This window comes from Meles meles, chromosome 6, assembly GCF_922984935.1.
Source record: "Meles meles chromosome 6, mMelMel3.1 paternal haplotype, whole genome shotgun sequence".
Classification (NCBI taxonomy): domain Eukaryota; kingdom Metazoa; phylum Chordata; class Mammalia; order Carnivora; family Mustelidae; genus Meles; species Meles meles.
This window is the reverse complement of record NC_060071.1, coordinates 141,724,803-141,742,182: the sequence shown is the minus strand read 5'-3', so window position 1 is coordinate 141,742,182 and position 17,380 is coordinate 141,724,803. Positions and strand designations below refer to the sequence as shown.

The 17,380-nt window shown below is 49.3% G+C and overlaps 1 protein-coding gene across 2 annotated transcripts; it reads right to left on the bottom strand.

The window, feature by feature from the left end:
• Positions 1-4,581: 4,581 nt before the first annotated feature.
• On the bottom strand, positions 4,582-13,640 carry SERPINA4 (serpin family A member 4). Of its 2 annotated transcripts, XM_046007108.1 has the most exons (6): positions 13,584-13,640; positions 12,417-12,510; positions 11,204-11,869; positions 7,020-7,293; positions 6,010-6,169; positions 4,582-5,058 (listed from the first exon to the last, which is right to left on the bottom strand). In XM_046007108.1, exons 3-6 carry the CDS (start codon positions 11,850-11,852, stop codon positions 4,858-4,860), a joined length of 1,284 nt encoding a protein of 427 aa, XP_045863064.1. In that variant the 5' UTR covers positions 11,853-11,869; positions 12,417-12,510; positions 13,584-13,640; the 3' UTR covers positions 4,582-4,857. The 2 variants fall into 2 exon arrangements, with proteins under 2 accessions (XP_045863064.1, XP_045863063.1); XM_046007107.1 differs by lacking the exon at positions 12,417-12,510.
• Positions 13,641-17,380: the final 3,740 nt, after the last annotated feature.

Genomic DNA, 17,380 nt, shown 5'->3' with positions numbered 1-17,380 from the left:
CTGTTCCTGGAGACAACCCATGGCCTGCATCTAGCCTGTGTTATAAAGAATATCTTGAGAATTTGGGGAAAGTCTGTGGCCACCCCTGACTTCCCTTTGCCGCTCAGAAAGGGCTGTGAAGGAAGGGGGCAGAGACTGGGTAGGTTCCAAAGAGAAAGGTTTGGGGATGAGGTCTCAGGGCACGGTGACCCATGTATTAGCCCACTGGGGCTCCCATAACAAAATGCCATAGACTGGGGGACTTAAACAGCGGAATTTATTTTCTCACATTTCTGGAGGCTAGAAGTCCAAGATCAAGGTGACGTCAGATTTGGTTTCTGGTGAGATGTCTCTTCCTGGCTTGTAGATGGCACCTTCTGACTGTGTGATCACATGGGCTCTTTGGGCATAAGGAGAGAGAGAGGGCAAGAGGCAGCTCTGGTGTATAAGAAAATCCTCTTTATATAAGGATACTGTTCCTGTGGGATGAAAGCCCAGCCCTGAGGACTCATCTAACTGTAATCACCTTCCCAAAGTCCCATCTCCAAATACAGTCACATTAAAGGTTAGGCCTTCAACATGTGAATTTTGAGGGGACACACTTAGGTCCATAACAGCCACAGTGAGAGAGTAGGATGGGCTGGTGGCCATAAAATAAGAATTTAAAGGACTCAATAGGTCATGATAGATTTATTTTTCCATTGACGCCAAGAGCCACAGAGTGCCGTCTCAATAGGTGAGTTTTTCCCTGGGCATAGGTGGGTTCTGTTCAGCCCACTGAGGGCTACAATGCTGAGCAGAAATGCCTGTCATGAAATGGGGGCCATTACTGACCCACCTGCCTGGACCCTGACACCGTCAGGCCACTTCACCTGTTTAGGGAACCTGCGGCGAATGAAGTTGTGACTTGCTCTGGAGGACAGGGTTGTGACAAAAGATGAAATGTGAGACTAGTTAGCATCTGTGGGGCACCAAAGACCTGTGCTCTACATATAATAACTCATCCAAAGCTCGAAATGGACTTCCGTGTTAGGTAGCATCATCGCCATTTTACAGATAAGGGAACTGAGGCACAGAATACCCCGTGCACCATACTGTTATGGGTTTAACTGTGTCCCCCCAAACTGAAGTCCTAACCTCCACCACCACAGAGGTTAACCTTATTTGAATATAGGGTCATTGCAGACAGAATCAGTTAAGATAAGATAAAATCATCCTGAAGGAGGAGGACCCTTGATCCCCATGACCAGTGTCCTTATAGAAAGTGGCAATCTGGGCACAGACACACACAGAGAATGCCACAGATGGCCAGCAAGCCACCACCGGAAGCTGGGAGGGAGGTCCGGAACAGATGCTCCCCTACAGGCCTCAGAAAGAACTGCCCTGCCAACACCTCGATCTGGGGTTTCCAGCCTTCTGAACTCTGACACAATACAATTCTGTTGGTTAAAGCATCCAGTTTGTGGTGATTCGTACCGACAGACCTAACAAGCGAATACACGCACACATTGGTGGTGGCCAGATTAAGATCCAGATATTCTGGCTCCAAAGTCTAGGTTCCATACCTGGGCGTTCTGTGGCTTCTTGATAACTCCCAGGAACATGCATACCAGGCCTCTCTCCCCACAGGTGCTCAGAGCAAGGAGCATGGCAGCCACTGGCCTTTGCTCTGCCACTTATGAGAGGGGCACCTCACCTTCCCAGGCAGCCAGGGATGAAACGGACTCCTTTCTGCCCCTCACCTGCCACACTGAGTCCAAGCCAGGGACTCCTAGATCTGTAGCTTCACGGGACTCCGTGTTCACCCTCCCCTCCCTGCCACTACAGCTGCTGGGGGTGGGGCTCTTTGCCCACTTATGGGATGGGGAGTGGGAAACGAGATCCGGAGAGGTCAAGTGCCTGCCCCACAGCACAGGGTTAGAGGGGAAGCTGGGGCTGCATCCCTCCTTGTCTCCACGCAGATCTCAAGTGCCTCTCCCTCCCCTGGGGAGATCCCCTGCTTTTCCGGCCGGCCCCGACCACGTCACTATGTGCTGAATGGCAGAAAGAATAATGGAGAAAGCCCACACGGCATCTCCACACCCACTTAAGAGAGCCATGCACATGCATCATTGCACTGGCATCTGGGGGCCCTAATGCTCGCAGAGCTCCCATCGCCGCCCTCTGCCCTCCTGCTGCTACGTGCAGGAAGGTTCCATTTTTCCTCTGGAAGAGACCTACTGAAATCACAAACCCATGTGGCCCCTCGGAGCACTGAACGCTGGTCCCCGAGAAGCGGGTTCCCCAAGGGGCGTAACAAGTGCTACCGAAGGAGGGGACCCCATAGGGGAGCAGCAAAGGAGAAGAGAAGGAGGCCAGGGCACCACCCTGGGGGGATAAGGTGTCCTGCCTGGAGTCTTTTTTTTTAAATTGATTTCTGGGTTTCATGTTCCAAAAGGGCATGTAGAAATCTGAGGAGTTGGCATAAATATTTACCCAATCAATGCCAGGGATGAGTCAAGGGGGTGGTGCAGAACAAACAGCTCGGGGACCTTGTTCAGGGCACAGCTTTTTCCATTCATTCATTCATTCATTCATTCATTCACCAAATAGCAGCTGAGCCTCAGCTACACACCAGACCATACAATCAACCCAGGGGCCAGGTTCTGGGGTGAATGAAGGGAACACAGGTTGAACGGAGCCCTGCCTTCCAGATGTTCTGTCTGATCAGAGCCAGGGGAGCAGAGGCTACTGTCCGCCCACCACGTTTGATGGTAGGATGGCAGTCCACCTTGGGGAGGGCATGAGGTGTTTGTAGGGAATCCTGGCAGATTCTCAGAGCTGGGGAAGGGGGCTCTCTGGGGACTGGGGGCCTGCAGGGACCAAAGGTCTGGAGTAGAGGCTACAGGGACAGCCTGGGGAAACAGCACGTTTCCATGGCTGATGTCACTGGATGTGTGAGTGCAGGAGGAGGGACTGAGGTAGGAGAGGCAGGTGGGGACCAGGTCGGGAGGGCACTGACTGTGGGTAGAGGACTGCAAGTTTATCTTGTAGGCAATAGGGAGCCACTGAGGACTTCCGACCTGGAGAGGGACAGACTTCGTCAGAATACGGAAGCATCACTTTCAAGGCTGGACGGAGGGTGACGGAGGGTGAGGCTGAGGGTGACTTCATCACACCCAGGCTTCATGTTCCCACGCCCCTGGGCCACTCCAGGACCACAGTAACCCCAGGCCCTTTCACCCGACCAGCTTGAATCCACCCACCCGTCTGCCTCCGTTGGGACAGAGTGGGCGGTGTCAGCCTGGGCCGGACTTCAGCTCCTGCCCGGCTATTACAAACCAGAATTCGACTTCCCAGCAAGTGCGGGGAAAATGGACCAATGCTTTCAGTAATGTAGCTGCTTTTCAGCCCACCAAGCCAGGGGACAGAAAGGAGGGTCTGCCCTCCTCTGAGCATGGGAGGGCACGGGGTCCTGTAGCATTTCCAGTACCTTGTCAGTGCACCTCGGGGCGGGTATGACGAGCTCAGCACTTTCCTTCTCTGGGAATTTCCTTTACCAGTGTTGTTCCCAGGCTGTCCTGTCCAGCTCAGGGTTGTACTTCAGAAGTCAAGGGAGAGAACCTCAAAATCTCCCCTTCCCATCCTCTCTAGCTTCCTTCCAGAACAGCTTTCCCACCATAAGCTCTTGCCCTAGATATTGGTTTCCTGGTTTCCCACAACAATCTTATTCTTGTATCTGTAGCATGATGTGGGCTGGGGACCACCTCCCATAAAGCCTGGATCATTGTGACTCTGGATCAGTCACCTCAATGCTAGATATGATCCATAGCCTGTCTCTCCAGGCGCCAGTGGAAATCAGGGTTTGTGACAGCAAGAACCCTGGCCTCTGATGCTCTGGCCCGACAAGAACACCCCAGGGCCTGGCTGGGGAAATGCATTTGCCACACATTCCTGAGATTCAGGACAAACACAGCCAGGTGTGGCCGGCCTGCCTCTTCCTGTGGGAAGAATAGAGGTTTCTTCTCTAAGACTCTGGGTGAACGCTGGCTCAGAGAATTCACCCCACATAGTACAGACATCTGAGTGGGACCATCTGGGTCAGTCCATATCAGCCAGGTGAGGAAGCAGACCCAAGAAGGGAAGAAATTGGCCTGAGGCCCAGAGCTGATCAGCAGAAGAGTAGGACAGAAGCATGGGCCCCCAGGATCCAATCTCATGTTCTTCCTTCTTTCTGCTGTGCATCTTTGACCTTGGCCATTGATCCTGGGGGACTGGCCCCATCTCCAAAGCCAAAGGAAGGAACAGTGTCTGTACCACCCCGGGGAGAGGGGAGAGGCCTTCCTTGCTGAGCCTTCCTCACTAGGTCACTATGGTGACTATGTTGCTGCTCACCCAGTGAAAGCCTTCAGAGCCCCCGCTCTAGAAATAAGGCGTCCACTCTGCTGGGGACAGCCAACTGCCGACATTGCTCCCCCCTTCCATTTACACCTTGCCAAACCACTGGAACTTGGGACATCTCACCCCCATGTCCAGGGCAGGGCAGAACAAACCCCAAAGGGATGGAGAACAGGGATGCATTTATTGAGTACCTACTATGTGCAAGGAACCAAACCAGGTTCCTCATAGTCATCATTGTATTTAATCCCTTCAACCACCAAGCAGGGTTTCTCCCACTATCCAGGGCGGTGCTCAGAGAGGTGAGATGATCTGCCCTGAGAGCTGTGTGTCTAGTCCACACTTATCTCGTACCACCTATGTCCTTCACCCTCACCAACAGCTTCTGTCCAGGATCTTGGGATCTTCTGTGTCTACCACTCCAAACACGGAGCTGCTCACACTGAGCCTCCGCTGGGCTACATCATCCTGCTTATAACAGAAGAGCCAGCCCTGGGAGGGCTATGGTTTCGTGGGGTTGACAACCTTGCCCAGGAAGACGATGCTCTGGGTATTGGTGGAAAAGATCACCACGAGGAAGGGCCGGTTGAACCGAAGGACTCTGCGATTGTGCTGGGCAGACATAAAGGTCACAAAGCTGCCAGTGGCCGCTGATGCCTGGGTGCCAACCTCATCCACCTCCAGAATGGCTTTGTGAAAACTCTGGGAAGGAAATCACAAGGGTTACCTCTAACAGAACATGAATCGGAACTTAGGGAAGCCTGGACGAACCAGAGATCGCTGGAGATCTACACTGCAGGCCACTTCCTGGGGATCCCACAGCAAGAATGTCTACATTGGCGAGATCTGTGAGCTGGATGACCTCTTATTTATAGGAATAATTATTTCATTTTTAAAAAAAGATTCTATTTATTTATTTGACAGAGAGAGAGCACAAGCAGGCAAAGTGGCAGGCAGAGGGAGAGGGAGAAGCAGACTCCCCGCTGAACAGAGAGCCTGATGTAGGGCTCAGTCTCAGGACCCTGGGGTCATGACCTGAGCGGAAGGCAGACTCCTAACCGACTGAGCCACCCAGGTGCCCCTCAGAATAATTATTTCTATCAGAAACTGAATGCTTACTATGTGCCTAGGGCTCTTTTTAAATCTTCATAGCCATCCTAGAAGGTTGATACATTACGGCTGTTTTGCAGACCCAGACCCTCACTCACCCCTCAATGTCATAAGAGGAAGACCTGGAATTCAACTCTGCAACCCAAGGCTCTACCCTGGCGTGCACGTCTGTCTTCTTAACTAAAGTCAGAGGTCTCTTTCTCCTATCAAAGCGATCTCTGATACACACGCCCTGGCCAACCTCGTCGGTATCCTCCCTCTATTTTATCAATGTGTTTGTCTATGCATTGTGATCTACGAAGCCCACTTTGCTGTGACAACTCCCTGAGGACAGCAGTGGGATGAATGTGGGATACCCAGTGCCAAGTACCACACTAGCATGGGAGTGGGCTGGTTCGAGGATGTCCATGTCTGTGGATGGCTGAATGAAACCCAGGCTTTGAGATTTCACGTGGGACAGAGAGAACACCCATAACCCAGCAGCCCCTAAGAGGCAGAAGTTCTCTACCACGGCTCCAGGCATGGAGGACCATGATGACTCACCTTGGACACTCGCAGTCTTCGCTCTTCGGTGATGCCGGACAGGTCAACCTCCTTCGAGAACAGGTCCATGAAGCCCATCTTGGGCAAAATCTGATCTAATTGATAGGAGCCAGAAATGGAGAACTTGGGGAAATGTAGCTCGAGCTTCTTATAAAAATACCTGAAGGAGGCATGAGGTTACACAAGTGAGGGACCCCAGCGCACTGTGCTCCTCTTGACTGCACCCTCTAGCTGGCCCCACTCACTGCATCTGACTTTGCTCCAGCGTCCCCTGGGACTGAAGGCCAGGCCCCTTCGCCCTCAAGACTGCTCTCTGAAGGAACCCCCTTGGGAGATCATCTTCAGCAGCAGGGGCTTTCTGTGGGCAGGCCAGGTGCCCAGGGAGATAAAGTCTCCCTGTGTGGTAGCTTTCCCTTCACCTCTGTTGGGGTCCTATGGTTTTCACTTACATGGGACCAGATGATTTCTTTGGCCAGAATTCCTCTGTCACATGAGCTGTGCGAATTCTCCATCCAAATGTGGCCTTAGGCTGAGGCCCTTATCTATGGGCCCTCATCTATAAATCTGAGGCCCTTATCTATAAATTTTCCCCTTTTGTAGTCCCAGGGTGATAGAAAACTTCCAGGCTACTTCCTTGGTTGGGTGGATGGGATTTTTTGAAGTTCCTCTGCGCTAGGAACCTTGACGGGAGACCTACCCACTCATGCACAGCTGAGCAGACCCTCGGAGAGCCAACGTCACCTCACCCAAGTCTTGTGTGCTGTAAGGGCTACATCTAGAACCAGGAATCTTAACTCCTAGCCTGGCTCTCTTTTCACTAACGGGGCAAAAATCGTATTTCAGATATAACAAGAGAGTTCATCATCTAGGGAAACCCATGGAATGTCTTAAAGCAAATAAGAATTCTTTCATAATTTGACAACACCCCCATGTAGGGCACTGGCCTTCCTTAGAAGGGTCCATTTGAAGGGCAATGCTGTAGATTCAGCACCACAGGTCACATTGATTACCTCTTCTGAAGCAAGTTCTTCCACCTTGTTAGCATCTCTGGAGTCAAGACCTCCTCCACATGCTTCATTTTCCCTCGGTCAGGAAGGATGAAAAAGGCCATCATGTTTCCTTGGTAGTCCATCCGCAGCACCGAGCAGGGCAAGAATCTGTCGTGAAGATACCAGTGGTGCTGTGTGTCCTGCAGCATCATAGGTATCTTGACGATTGTATTCTCATCAACGTGGAAGTCTTGGGTAGTGGTCATCGAGGGAACAAATGGTTTCTCCCACAGAGCTGAAGGGAAGAAGGAAAGAAGGCACAGGGCACCTGTGGACCAGCAGGCCAACCGTCTAGCCAAGGGAATGCCTCTCCCACAGCTGTGGAGATGCCCCCCCTTACTATTTCATCACGGTGTACCACTCAGATCCTTCAAAACCTGACCTGCCTAAGAAATGGATTCTCTCAGGGCTCATTTAGATTCTAAAATGTGATATACAAAAGGATATCAGCAACATTGTTTCATGTCTTCACCGTTTTTTTTTTTAATTTTATTAACTTATTTGTTTTATTTACTTATTTGTTTTAGAGAGAGAGTGAGACAGAGCAGAAGAACAGGGAGGGATGGGGGAGAAAGATGGGAAAAGAATCTCAAGCAGACTCTGCACTGAGCATGCAGCCAGACACAGGGCTCAGCGCCATGACCCTGAGATCATGACCTAAGCTGAAACCAAGAGTCAGACACTTAACCAACTGAGTCACCCAGGCACCCCAGGTCTTCACCATTCAATTTACATTGCCAACCTGATGTTTATGTAGTTGTAGCTCATTATGACTTTGTAATACACTTTCTTGGTTAAAAATGAGGTTGAGCAATCTTTTGTATGTTTATTGACCAACAAAATGTCCCTCTTTTTTTTTTTGTTACATCAGTGCTAGTTCATGTTCATCCCCTATATTTGTGTTCCTCCCCTGTATTTGTGTAGGGTTGTTTCTTAGTGGTTTGCAAGAGTCCTTTCTGAACACTAGTTGTCTATTAGTTCCGTGAGTTGTAAATCCCTTGTCTTTCTCTCTGACTTGCCTTTTCACTCTAGTAATGGTGTGTTTTGGTGATTGAAATTCTTAACTTAAATGCAGTGAACATATTAGTCTTTTTCTTTGTGGTTAGGACTTCTGTGTCTTGTTTAGGACAATTTTCCCTTCAAGGTCATGAAGATTCTCTCTTCCATGATATTCTAGGAGATTTAGTCTTCCCTTTTGCAAAAAGTACAATACTCTACCTAGAATAAATAATAAAGGAGGGGTCTAAACCCATTTTGTTCCCCTTGTGGGTACCTAGCTGTCCCAGCACCAGTGTTCCATCATGGCAGTGAGGGGGGATGCCAGCTTTGACATATACCATATGTCTCTGTATCTATCCCTGGGACCACTTCTGGACTCTATTCTGGCCTCACTATTCTGTCCCATTAGTCTATTTGTACTTCACAGCCTAAATTAATATAGATTTATGGTAAGTCTCACCCTCTGTCAGGTAAGTTTTCCCATCTTAATTATTCTTGGCCTTTTTCACCTCCATATAGTTTAGAATCAGCTTATTAACTGCCACCAAAAAAAATCTGCTAGGATTTTGATTGGGATTGCATTAAATATTTAGACTAATTCATGAGAGAATTGACATCTTTACATATGTAGTCTTCCTTTTCATGAACATAGTATATCTGTACTTTTGAAAATTTAAGTCTAATATCTCTCAAGATAATCTTCTCTACAGAGATCCTATGCATCTTTTGTTCATCTTCTTCTAGGTACTTTTCAGTTTTGAAGATAAGCCACAGTTGTTCTACTCTCTCACCATGTGAGAGTAAGAGAGTGAGGCCTGGGGCTAAATTTACATCCCAAAGTGTTGGGCAAGAAGTCTCTATCTCCTTCCTATTTCTAGGGAATCTCACTCTCAGGCCGACAACACTAATCCAACTGGAGCTAAATCTCTTTCGGGAAGAGAGCACCCAAACCCTTCTTTATAATCAGAGCTTTGGGTAGGTTGATGGTGTATACTATACATTTAAATTACATTGATGGTGTATACTCTACATTGAAATGGCTCTGTGAGATATTGTGGAGCCATTAAAGTGAGATCTAAACAAAGTTTTCAATAGCATAAAGCTGTGCATGCACACACACACGCACACACACGAATGCATATAAAACCTGGTAAATCTGAATAAAGTCTGTAGATTGCACCAATGTCAATTTCCTGGTTTTGTTTTTGTATGGCAGTTATAGAAGATGTTATCTAACCTGGGTGAAAGGTACACGGGATCTCTCTGGACTATTTTTGAAACTTCTTATAAGTTTATGGTCATTGCAGAATTAAAAAGGTTTTTGAAAAAGTTTTCAGTGGTACATAAATAATTCCATGTGTAGAATGCAAGCAATGACTGATATGGCTGGATTGTTAGTCTGGGACTGTTTCCCAGAATCTGTTCCCTATAGATTCTGGGTTCAAGATGGTTACAGTTGTGAGATTGGGAGGTAGATGTGAAAACAACCCTCACATGCTGAAGGTCTTCCCAGGAAGATTGGATGTTGGACAGACCTAGTGGAACTCTCTGTCCTCCAGGTTGTCCATGCTGTCCTCCAAGTTCATTGCCCAACATTAGCCCTCCAGACCAATGTGTCCCTAAGCCACTACCAGGTGCCTAGCATGGGCCCCTCCAAAGTTCCCCCTAGGGGTGCCTGGGTGACTCATTCGGTTAAGTGTCTGCCTTCGGCTCTGGTCATGATCCCAGAGTCCTGGGATTGAGTCCCACGTTGGGCTCTCTGCTCGGCCGGGAGCCTGCTTCCCTTCCTCCCTCTCTGCCTGCCTCTCTGCTACTTGTGCTCTTTCTCTCTGTCAAATAAATAAATAAAATCTTTAAAAAAAAAAAAAGATCCCCCTACATGGACCCACTGTGGTGGTTGGATGTGCTTGGCATATAGATCCTTAATAAGGTCCAAACTTTCACCTACACCAAGGACTTCACTCTGTCCATCCAACGTTGTTTCCTGTAGGTCTTCATTTGCCTAGAGTTGAGTGAGGTCCAATTCCTGTAACAATCCCCTTTCCCTTAATATTCATGGTGTCTTTGCTCCTCTGATGGAACACTGATGATACACACTATACAAATCTGTCCCCACACTGTGATTTCAACTGTTCATATATGTGTGTGAACAGAAGACGGGAATGAATTAGGTGAAAACATTAACACTCGTTGCCTCAGGGTGGTAGGATTATGGGTAATTTCTATTTCTCTTTTATATCTTTATGTGGTTTTTAAATTTTTTTATTTTTAAAGATTTTATTTATTTGAGAGAGACCGAGATAGGGACAGAGATAGTGAGAGAGAGCACAAGTGGGGAGAAGAAGGAGAAGCAGTCTCCCCAGTGAGCAGGGAGCCCGATGCAGGACTCGGTCTCAGGACCCTGAGATCATGACCCGAGCTGAAGGCAGACTCTTAACTGACTGTGCCTCTCAGGCGCCCCCTTTATGTGTTTTCAAGTGTCTTTGAAATGAGCACTGTTATCATTAGATTAATTACAATTACTCTAATTATTTATTGAATATATATAATAGTCAGAGATTGACAAACCTCTTTTGCAAAGGGCCAGAAGGCAAATATTTTAGGCTCTATGGCAACTGTTTATCTCTGTGGCTGTGTGAAAGCAGCCAGAGACAATACATAAATGAGGGGGCATGGCGTGTGCCAATAAAACTTTATGGACTAATACAAGTGGCCCATCAGATGTGGCTGCGGGCAGCAGTTTGCCTATCCCTTTAGACCCTCTTCTAAGGAGTACACAAAAATGTGACATAATTTGATCCTCAAAACAAAACTTTGAAGGAAGGACTCTTATTATCCTTACTTCAAGCAAACATCCCGCCCTGCTTACACCATCAGTAAGTGACAGAGCTTCGATATGAACCCAGCAGTTCACCTTGTTCATTTCACACATTACTGTGATGAAGAAAATAAGAAAATATGCCTATAGGCATAAGGAACCTCAATACTACACAGTCTTAAATATCTGATGCTCTCACGTGAATCTGTTAAGGGTTGCTTGACCCTATCTGACCCACCCATCCACTTTCTCTTTTTTAAATACCTAATCCATCCACAAATCAGAAGAAGAGAGAAGCTAGAGGATTCACCAACAAACCAACTCTTACCTTTGAAGTAAATGTAATTCACCAGCACCATTGTGATGTCCGTGCTTAGGTGGCTGACCAAATCCACAATCTTTCCTTGAGTTTCCTCTTTGACGTGGTCATTGATGAGCTGGGTGGTGCCCACAGAATTGCGGAAGTCGGTGAGGAAGAGTTTGGATTCATAGAAGGCCATGCTGTCATTAAGAAATCCCGGAAGGATCGGCAGGTCCTGGCTCAGGAACAGGGTGTTGCCCATGTGCATCTCCAGCCCGTTGCCCGGGAGGTGGAGAGTGTGCAGGAGGTGCTGGAAGCCCTGGTGGATGTCCTGCTCAGACATCTCCGTGAGGTTGAAGCCCAGACCCTCAAGGATCTGGGTCTGGCTGTGTGAGCGGGCCCCCAGGGACAGCATGGCATAGGAAGCAGAGATGCTCAGTGGGGAGAAGACGATGTTGCTCCCAGGACTTTGGGAAGCCATCAGGTTGTAGAAATGGAGAGCAAAGGCTGTATTGCCTGGGGCAATCTTGAGGCTGGGGGAACCCTCACCTGTGCTTGAAGCCTCCTGATGGGGGCTGCCCATATGACCCTGGCGATAGTGCTTAGGGTCCACTTGGCCATGACAAAGGACCAGCAGTCCGGCCAGAAGGAAGGGCAGGAGGTCGGCAAGATGCATCTTCTGTGCTCTCCCAACTATAGGAGGAAAGAAAGTACCCGGGCAATTCTCTGATAGAACACCCAACCCTACTGAGATGTCAGGCAAGAGCAGGGCTCCGGGGTGATAAGTGACACGGTGAACTTGTGCAGATGACCCTGCGGGAGGCTGGCAAACACGGGGCACTTTCCCAGAGTGTGGCAAAGGTCATATTCTGCAGCAGTGCTTTAGACCAACAAAGCCCACTCCGCGTGATCACGCCCCCTGCATTTCCCATCCTTCTCAGCTCTGCAAGGCACTGGCCTCCTTTCTCATCCCAGAGACTCCAAAAATGACTTAATCAGGTCACCTAACTGGTAAGTGTCTGAACTAGAGCACAAAGTCTCCAGACCCAGCCTGGAGCTCTTGTTACCATTCATGTTTATTCCTTCGGCCCAGGGACCCACTGCAGCAAAACACCAAAGGTTATTTTAGCTTCTACTCCACCAACACCCGTGGTGTGCTTTACAGTTTACAACATCATTTTAATGCCATTTTGTTTGACCCTCTTATCTCGGTAAAGGTTAGTAGAATGGGCATTCTTACCATCGCTCCATGCAGATAAGATCTCTAATGTTCAAAAACTGATCTGCCCAAAGTCCCAGGAAAAGGACTCCTCTCTTCTCCTAGTAAATTTCACCTGCCCAAAACAGGGTGCTCAATTTCCTGCACCAAATCGGCCCTGCTGCCCTGGTTCTCAGCCCCAAACCCGGTTGTCATCCCTAACCTGTGTCTGGCTCTCTACCTCCCCCACCCCGTTCAATCTTTCTGTACGTCTGGCAGGGTCTTCCCATGACCCCTGAGCCTCTCCACTGCTGTGACCCTCACTTACGCCTCCAGCGTCATTCACCCAGACCAGGGGTCAGAAAATTTTTCCCGCAAAGGGCCAGAGACTAAACGTCTTTGGCTCTGCAGGCCATACAGTCGTGTTACAGCTACCCAGCTTGGTCATGTTGGCTGGGAAGAGGTCACCCACAAGGCATGCTTATGTGTGGCTGGGCTCTGGTGAACCTTTATTTATGGACAATGAAATGTGAATTTCATATGCTTTTCATGGGTCACAAAATATTGTCCTCCTTTTGATTTTTTCCAACCATTTACAAATTTTGTTTTTATATTTATATCTTATATTTATGTTCTATCTTGCATTCTTAGCTCAAGGGCAAGACCAAAATAGCCAGTAGGCCAGATTCAACCCACAGGCCACCGTTTGCTGAGCCCTGACTTAGACCACTGCTGCTTCCTACCTGGTCTTTCTATTATATTTTCCACCCAGGAGTTGGAGTGACCACTTCACTCACCAACTTAACACCCGTCCCGAAAGCATGGCTTCCTACCAAGCTATAATACCTTTTCCCGCCCAAACACTCACATGTGTATTTCTCTCTGGCTTTGCAGCAAGCTACCCAGAATTCCCCTCTGCCAGGCACCTCTGAAAACACCTGGATCAGGAGCCAGAAGACCTGGGTCCTAAGTCATGTGTGGCCTTGCATGAGGCTGTTTCTGGGCCTGGGCACCAGTTCCCCCACTGGGGCGATGAGAAGGTTACGCAATCACGTGTAGGGGTCTTTGCAGCCAAGAGGCGTCATCTCTGGGTCGTTCCTGGTCTTACACTGGAAGTCTTATGCTCCAGAAGCCCCAGTCCTGGGCAAACTAGGATGATTATCACCCTCCCTTTCAAGTCTCAATTGTGGCCCTCAGAGCATTACTCACGGTCAGTCCTGGTGTGACCCCCCCGGCAGCTGTCTGAGCGCTACAGGAAGCTGAGGAACGTGGCCTGGGTTTATGAAGCCCTGGAAGGTTGGCAGAACCTGTCAGCTCCACCAGCACCACCTGCCGCCTCCCCTATTAGGTAATTATTAATGAACAGACCTATGGGTGCAGCATGGAGTCTCAACACAGAGAAACTCCACGGAAAGCTGGCCGAACCCACCCCCCAGGGATGACCCCCGTTCCCTCCAGGGGGCTCCAACAGAGCTCACCCCTTGCTGTTTATGTCATGCCCTGAGGTTTTCCTGGCACATCCTCCCCCCTGAAGCCCAGGGGACCCGTTATGGATGTGGTCTCCACGTTGCCCGTCATTGGCCATGTGAACTCAGGCACATCTATTCCCTTCTCTGGGTTTGTCGGGCCCCCCCAATCCCATGCACCACCACCTTTTATAAAATGAAGAGGTGGACCAGACCAGGGGTAGCGAACCCCAGTGCCTTCACAAACCTGGTAAGGTTTGCCACACTCAGGGTGACATAATGAGGAATGGTGGGCACGTGGAACTAGAGAGGGTTAGCTCTCTGCAACCATCAGGACCCATTAGGAGGGGCTGGATCCTTCCCTGGGCCTTCTGTTTGCAATCCTGGACTATGTGATCGCCCAGACACCTTCCAGCTTTAAAGGTACATTAGTCAGTGACAGAACCCTGTGAGATGCCACATTTTGGCCTTCAAGGACAATGCAACCCAGGGGCAAGGGTGGCATGGGGTGGGAGCAAACCCCTCCATGGGCCAGGAATCCAACTGCACACTTCCTTTCTAATTATGGATCTTGAAGCTGCTTTATGTGCAGTGATCGGTGAGCCTGGGCACCCTTGGACCATTCTGGGGCAGTTGAATATGGGGTGACATATAACTGTTTCTTAAGCCCGATGGGGAAGGAAGAGATGTGGCCCCTGGTGTCCTGAACGAGATGCCCTTGGCATTCAGGCTTCCGCTAGTTGGCTTTTCTGAATGTGTCTCCAGGAGCTTGGGGCTTTGACTTCATTGGAATGTGTACTACTGCGCACCAAGATTGGCCTGGGAGCCTGGAGCTGGGCAGAGCAGTGGCAGGGGCAGTACAAGCACAGGCTTGGAGGCAGCTGGCCTGCGGTCTCCATCCCAGCCAGTAGTTGGGCTCCGAGAAGTTCAGGGGCTGCGTCCAAGTTCACACGACAGATATGCGTCAATACCAGGGCAAGAGAGGGATGTGCCGTGCCAGATAAGAGTGAAAACCCATTACCCACTTGCGTCCTCCTCTCTCAGCACACACATGCACACACACCCCAGGAGGACTGTCCTTATCCCATTTTACAGATAAGAAAACAAATCCCAGAAAAGTTGCCAGCTGAGATCCCAGGGTTAGAGCAAAGCCTGTGTTCTTTCTCTGCTTGGAGAAATCTGCCGTTCTTCTCGAATATCAGCTCTGGTTTTGTTCTCAGCGGCAACCCACTCGCTAGAACACGTGTGGCACGCAGTAGGTGCTCCAACAATAGTCACTGAGTAAACGAATGAAGGCAAGATCGCAATGGGTTCTTGAGTGTGAAAATCAATTATTCCTTTTCCAGAATCAGCAACTTGGGTTTTCCTTCCTCAGCCTGGCATCTGCAGTGAGTTTCAGCTTGATGAAACAGATTCTGGGGGGCAGTGTGTGCTGGGGACAGCTGGAAGGACAGGTGCCCTGAACCCAGTGTGAGCTCATGGCAACTGCCCTTTGGCTCCTGGACTCTGCCCCTGCAGTGCTCTGGCTTTGAAGTCAGACAGACACAGCTCTGCTGAGCTGGTGAACCCGGGGCAAGTCACTCCACTCTCTGAACCTCACCTCCCTCTCCCTTCAAATCAGGAGCAATCGCTAAGTGGAAAGGCAGACGTGAGGGGACTGGGCATCCCCAAATGTTCTGGGCTCCCCCTCCCGCTCAGTGGCGTTCGTTTCCTTCTTTCCTCCCGGATTCTTGCAGAGGCGAAGAGCAGGGACAGTGGGCCCTCAGTCCCAGCCCCGTCACCCGCTGCGTTAACTTCCTCCGCTTCTCCTCTGTAAGCCGAGGGCAAAAATTGTTCCAAATCTCAGGCTTGTCATGAGAAGTCAGCAAATTTGTGTCTGCAAAGTGCTTAGAGTAAGTGTCGGCAACAAGGGTGCCGTGTAAGTGAGTTATTCTGTCGTCTTACTTTAACGGTTTGTACACTGTTCATTTATCCTAAATGTGTAAATGTGGCTAAATCCGTGTTTTTAAACTTTTTTTTTGCATTGTGGTCCTGACATCTCAAGAAAGCCCTGGACTCTCTCTAAAACATGCACATACTCTCAAATTTTATAATTTAGGGAGTTTCTTGAATTGCACAAAGCCCGTGGGGTCCCTGTGTGCTAGGAGCCATTTTCTCCCACAGGAAGCAACCCGCAAAACGGAAGTATAAAAATGACCTTACGATCCTTAAAGGAGTCACTGCCTGAGAGCCTCGAGGATAGGGACCGATGGCCGGCAGCACTGGTAGCAGGCCGGGCTCGGCCACTAGCTCAGAGCTTGCTCCCGCCCAGCATCTGGCTGCGGCTTATCCTCAGGCCTCTGCAAGCATAAGGAGTATGAAAACTTTGCAAGGTATACCCCGGAATGCCAGGAGATTCTCATTCATTGTCTGTGAGGTCCAAGAGGGCCACAGATCATGTTACAGTCAGATTTGCGTCTCTCTCTCAGAATAGGACTGGCCTCTAGAAGATGCCTCATAAAAGTCAGGCAATGAATGAGTGAAGGAATGAGTGAATGGACAGCAGAGACTCTGCTCAAAGCTTGGGTGGGGGTGCACACCTGAAAACAACAATGATCTCAGCAAGTACCTGTTTAAATAGAAGAAAAGCTCCCTGACCTGGAAGTCCAAGGTGGAAGTGGAGAAGCGTGGGGCTTGACCATTTATCTCTGCCCCCAGAAATGCTAGTGGATTTCACTGCTCCATGGGGAGCCGCTACAGGGGCAGGGTCGAGGTCCCCGAGGGGGAGCTGCTTTCCCAGCATCTGAACAGTGGCCTGAGCTGTCCCACAGTCAAGAGTCTCACTCCCTTGGGACCTCCCTCTGTCATTCTGCAGCTTGAGACCCAGTCCTTTGTGGATGTCCTGGTCTCCCAAACCATCACAGGTGTACAGTGTAAGCTGTCCTTCCTCCTCACCACTCCCGACTCCTTTCTCATTCCCTGGACTCCAGCGGGAGCCAGGATCTCACCCTCAAAAGAGGCTGTCATTGTTTTTCAATGGACGGTCAATGTAATAATGGTTGCTAGGAAAAATCAGGAACGTATGAAGTCTAAAGAAGAAAAAAAAATCATTTCTAAACCTGTCACAATTAGATTTAACTTATTTACTTCCAGTCTTTTTAAAAAAAAAATGGGTGTGTGCACATACAGAATATCAACAATGAGGCCCTTCCCATCTTAGTTTTGATGGAAGCAAAAAGACAATTAGTGCTACAGTCCAGAGGACCCCCCACTGCGCAGAAATTTCTCAAAAAGGGGTCAAGAACTGGTCTCCTGGTGCTTAAATCCTTTATTGGCATGAATGAAGATTTAGAAGTGGGGAGAAGGTGTAGCCAGGAGAGGATTACAGGGGAGGCGCTCCCCACCACCGCCCTGTCGGTACCATGGGGTCAGCGTCTCAAGGCCAGTTTGGTCCCATTCTGGTGAGGGTCCGCATCTTGGCTCGCAGACAGCAGCTTCCCCCTGTGCCCACACACGATGAAAGGCAAGGAGCTCTCCAAAGCCTTACTTTTTTAAAATTTT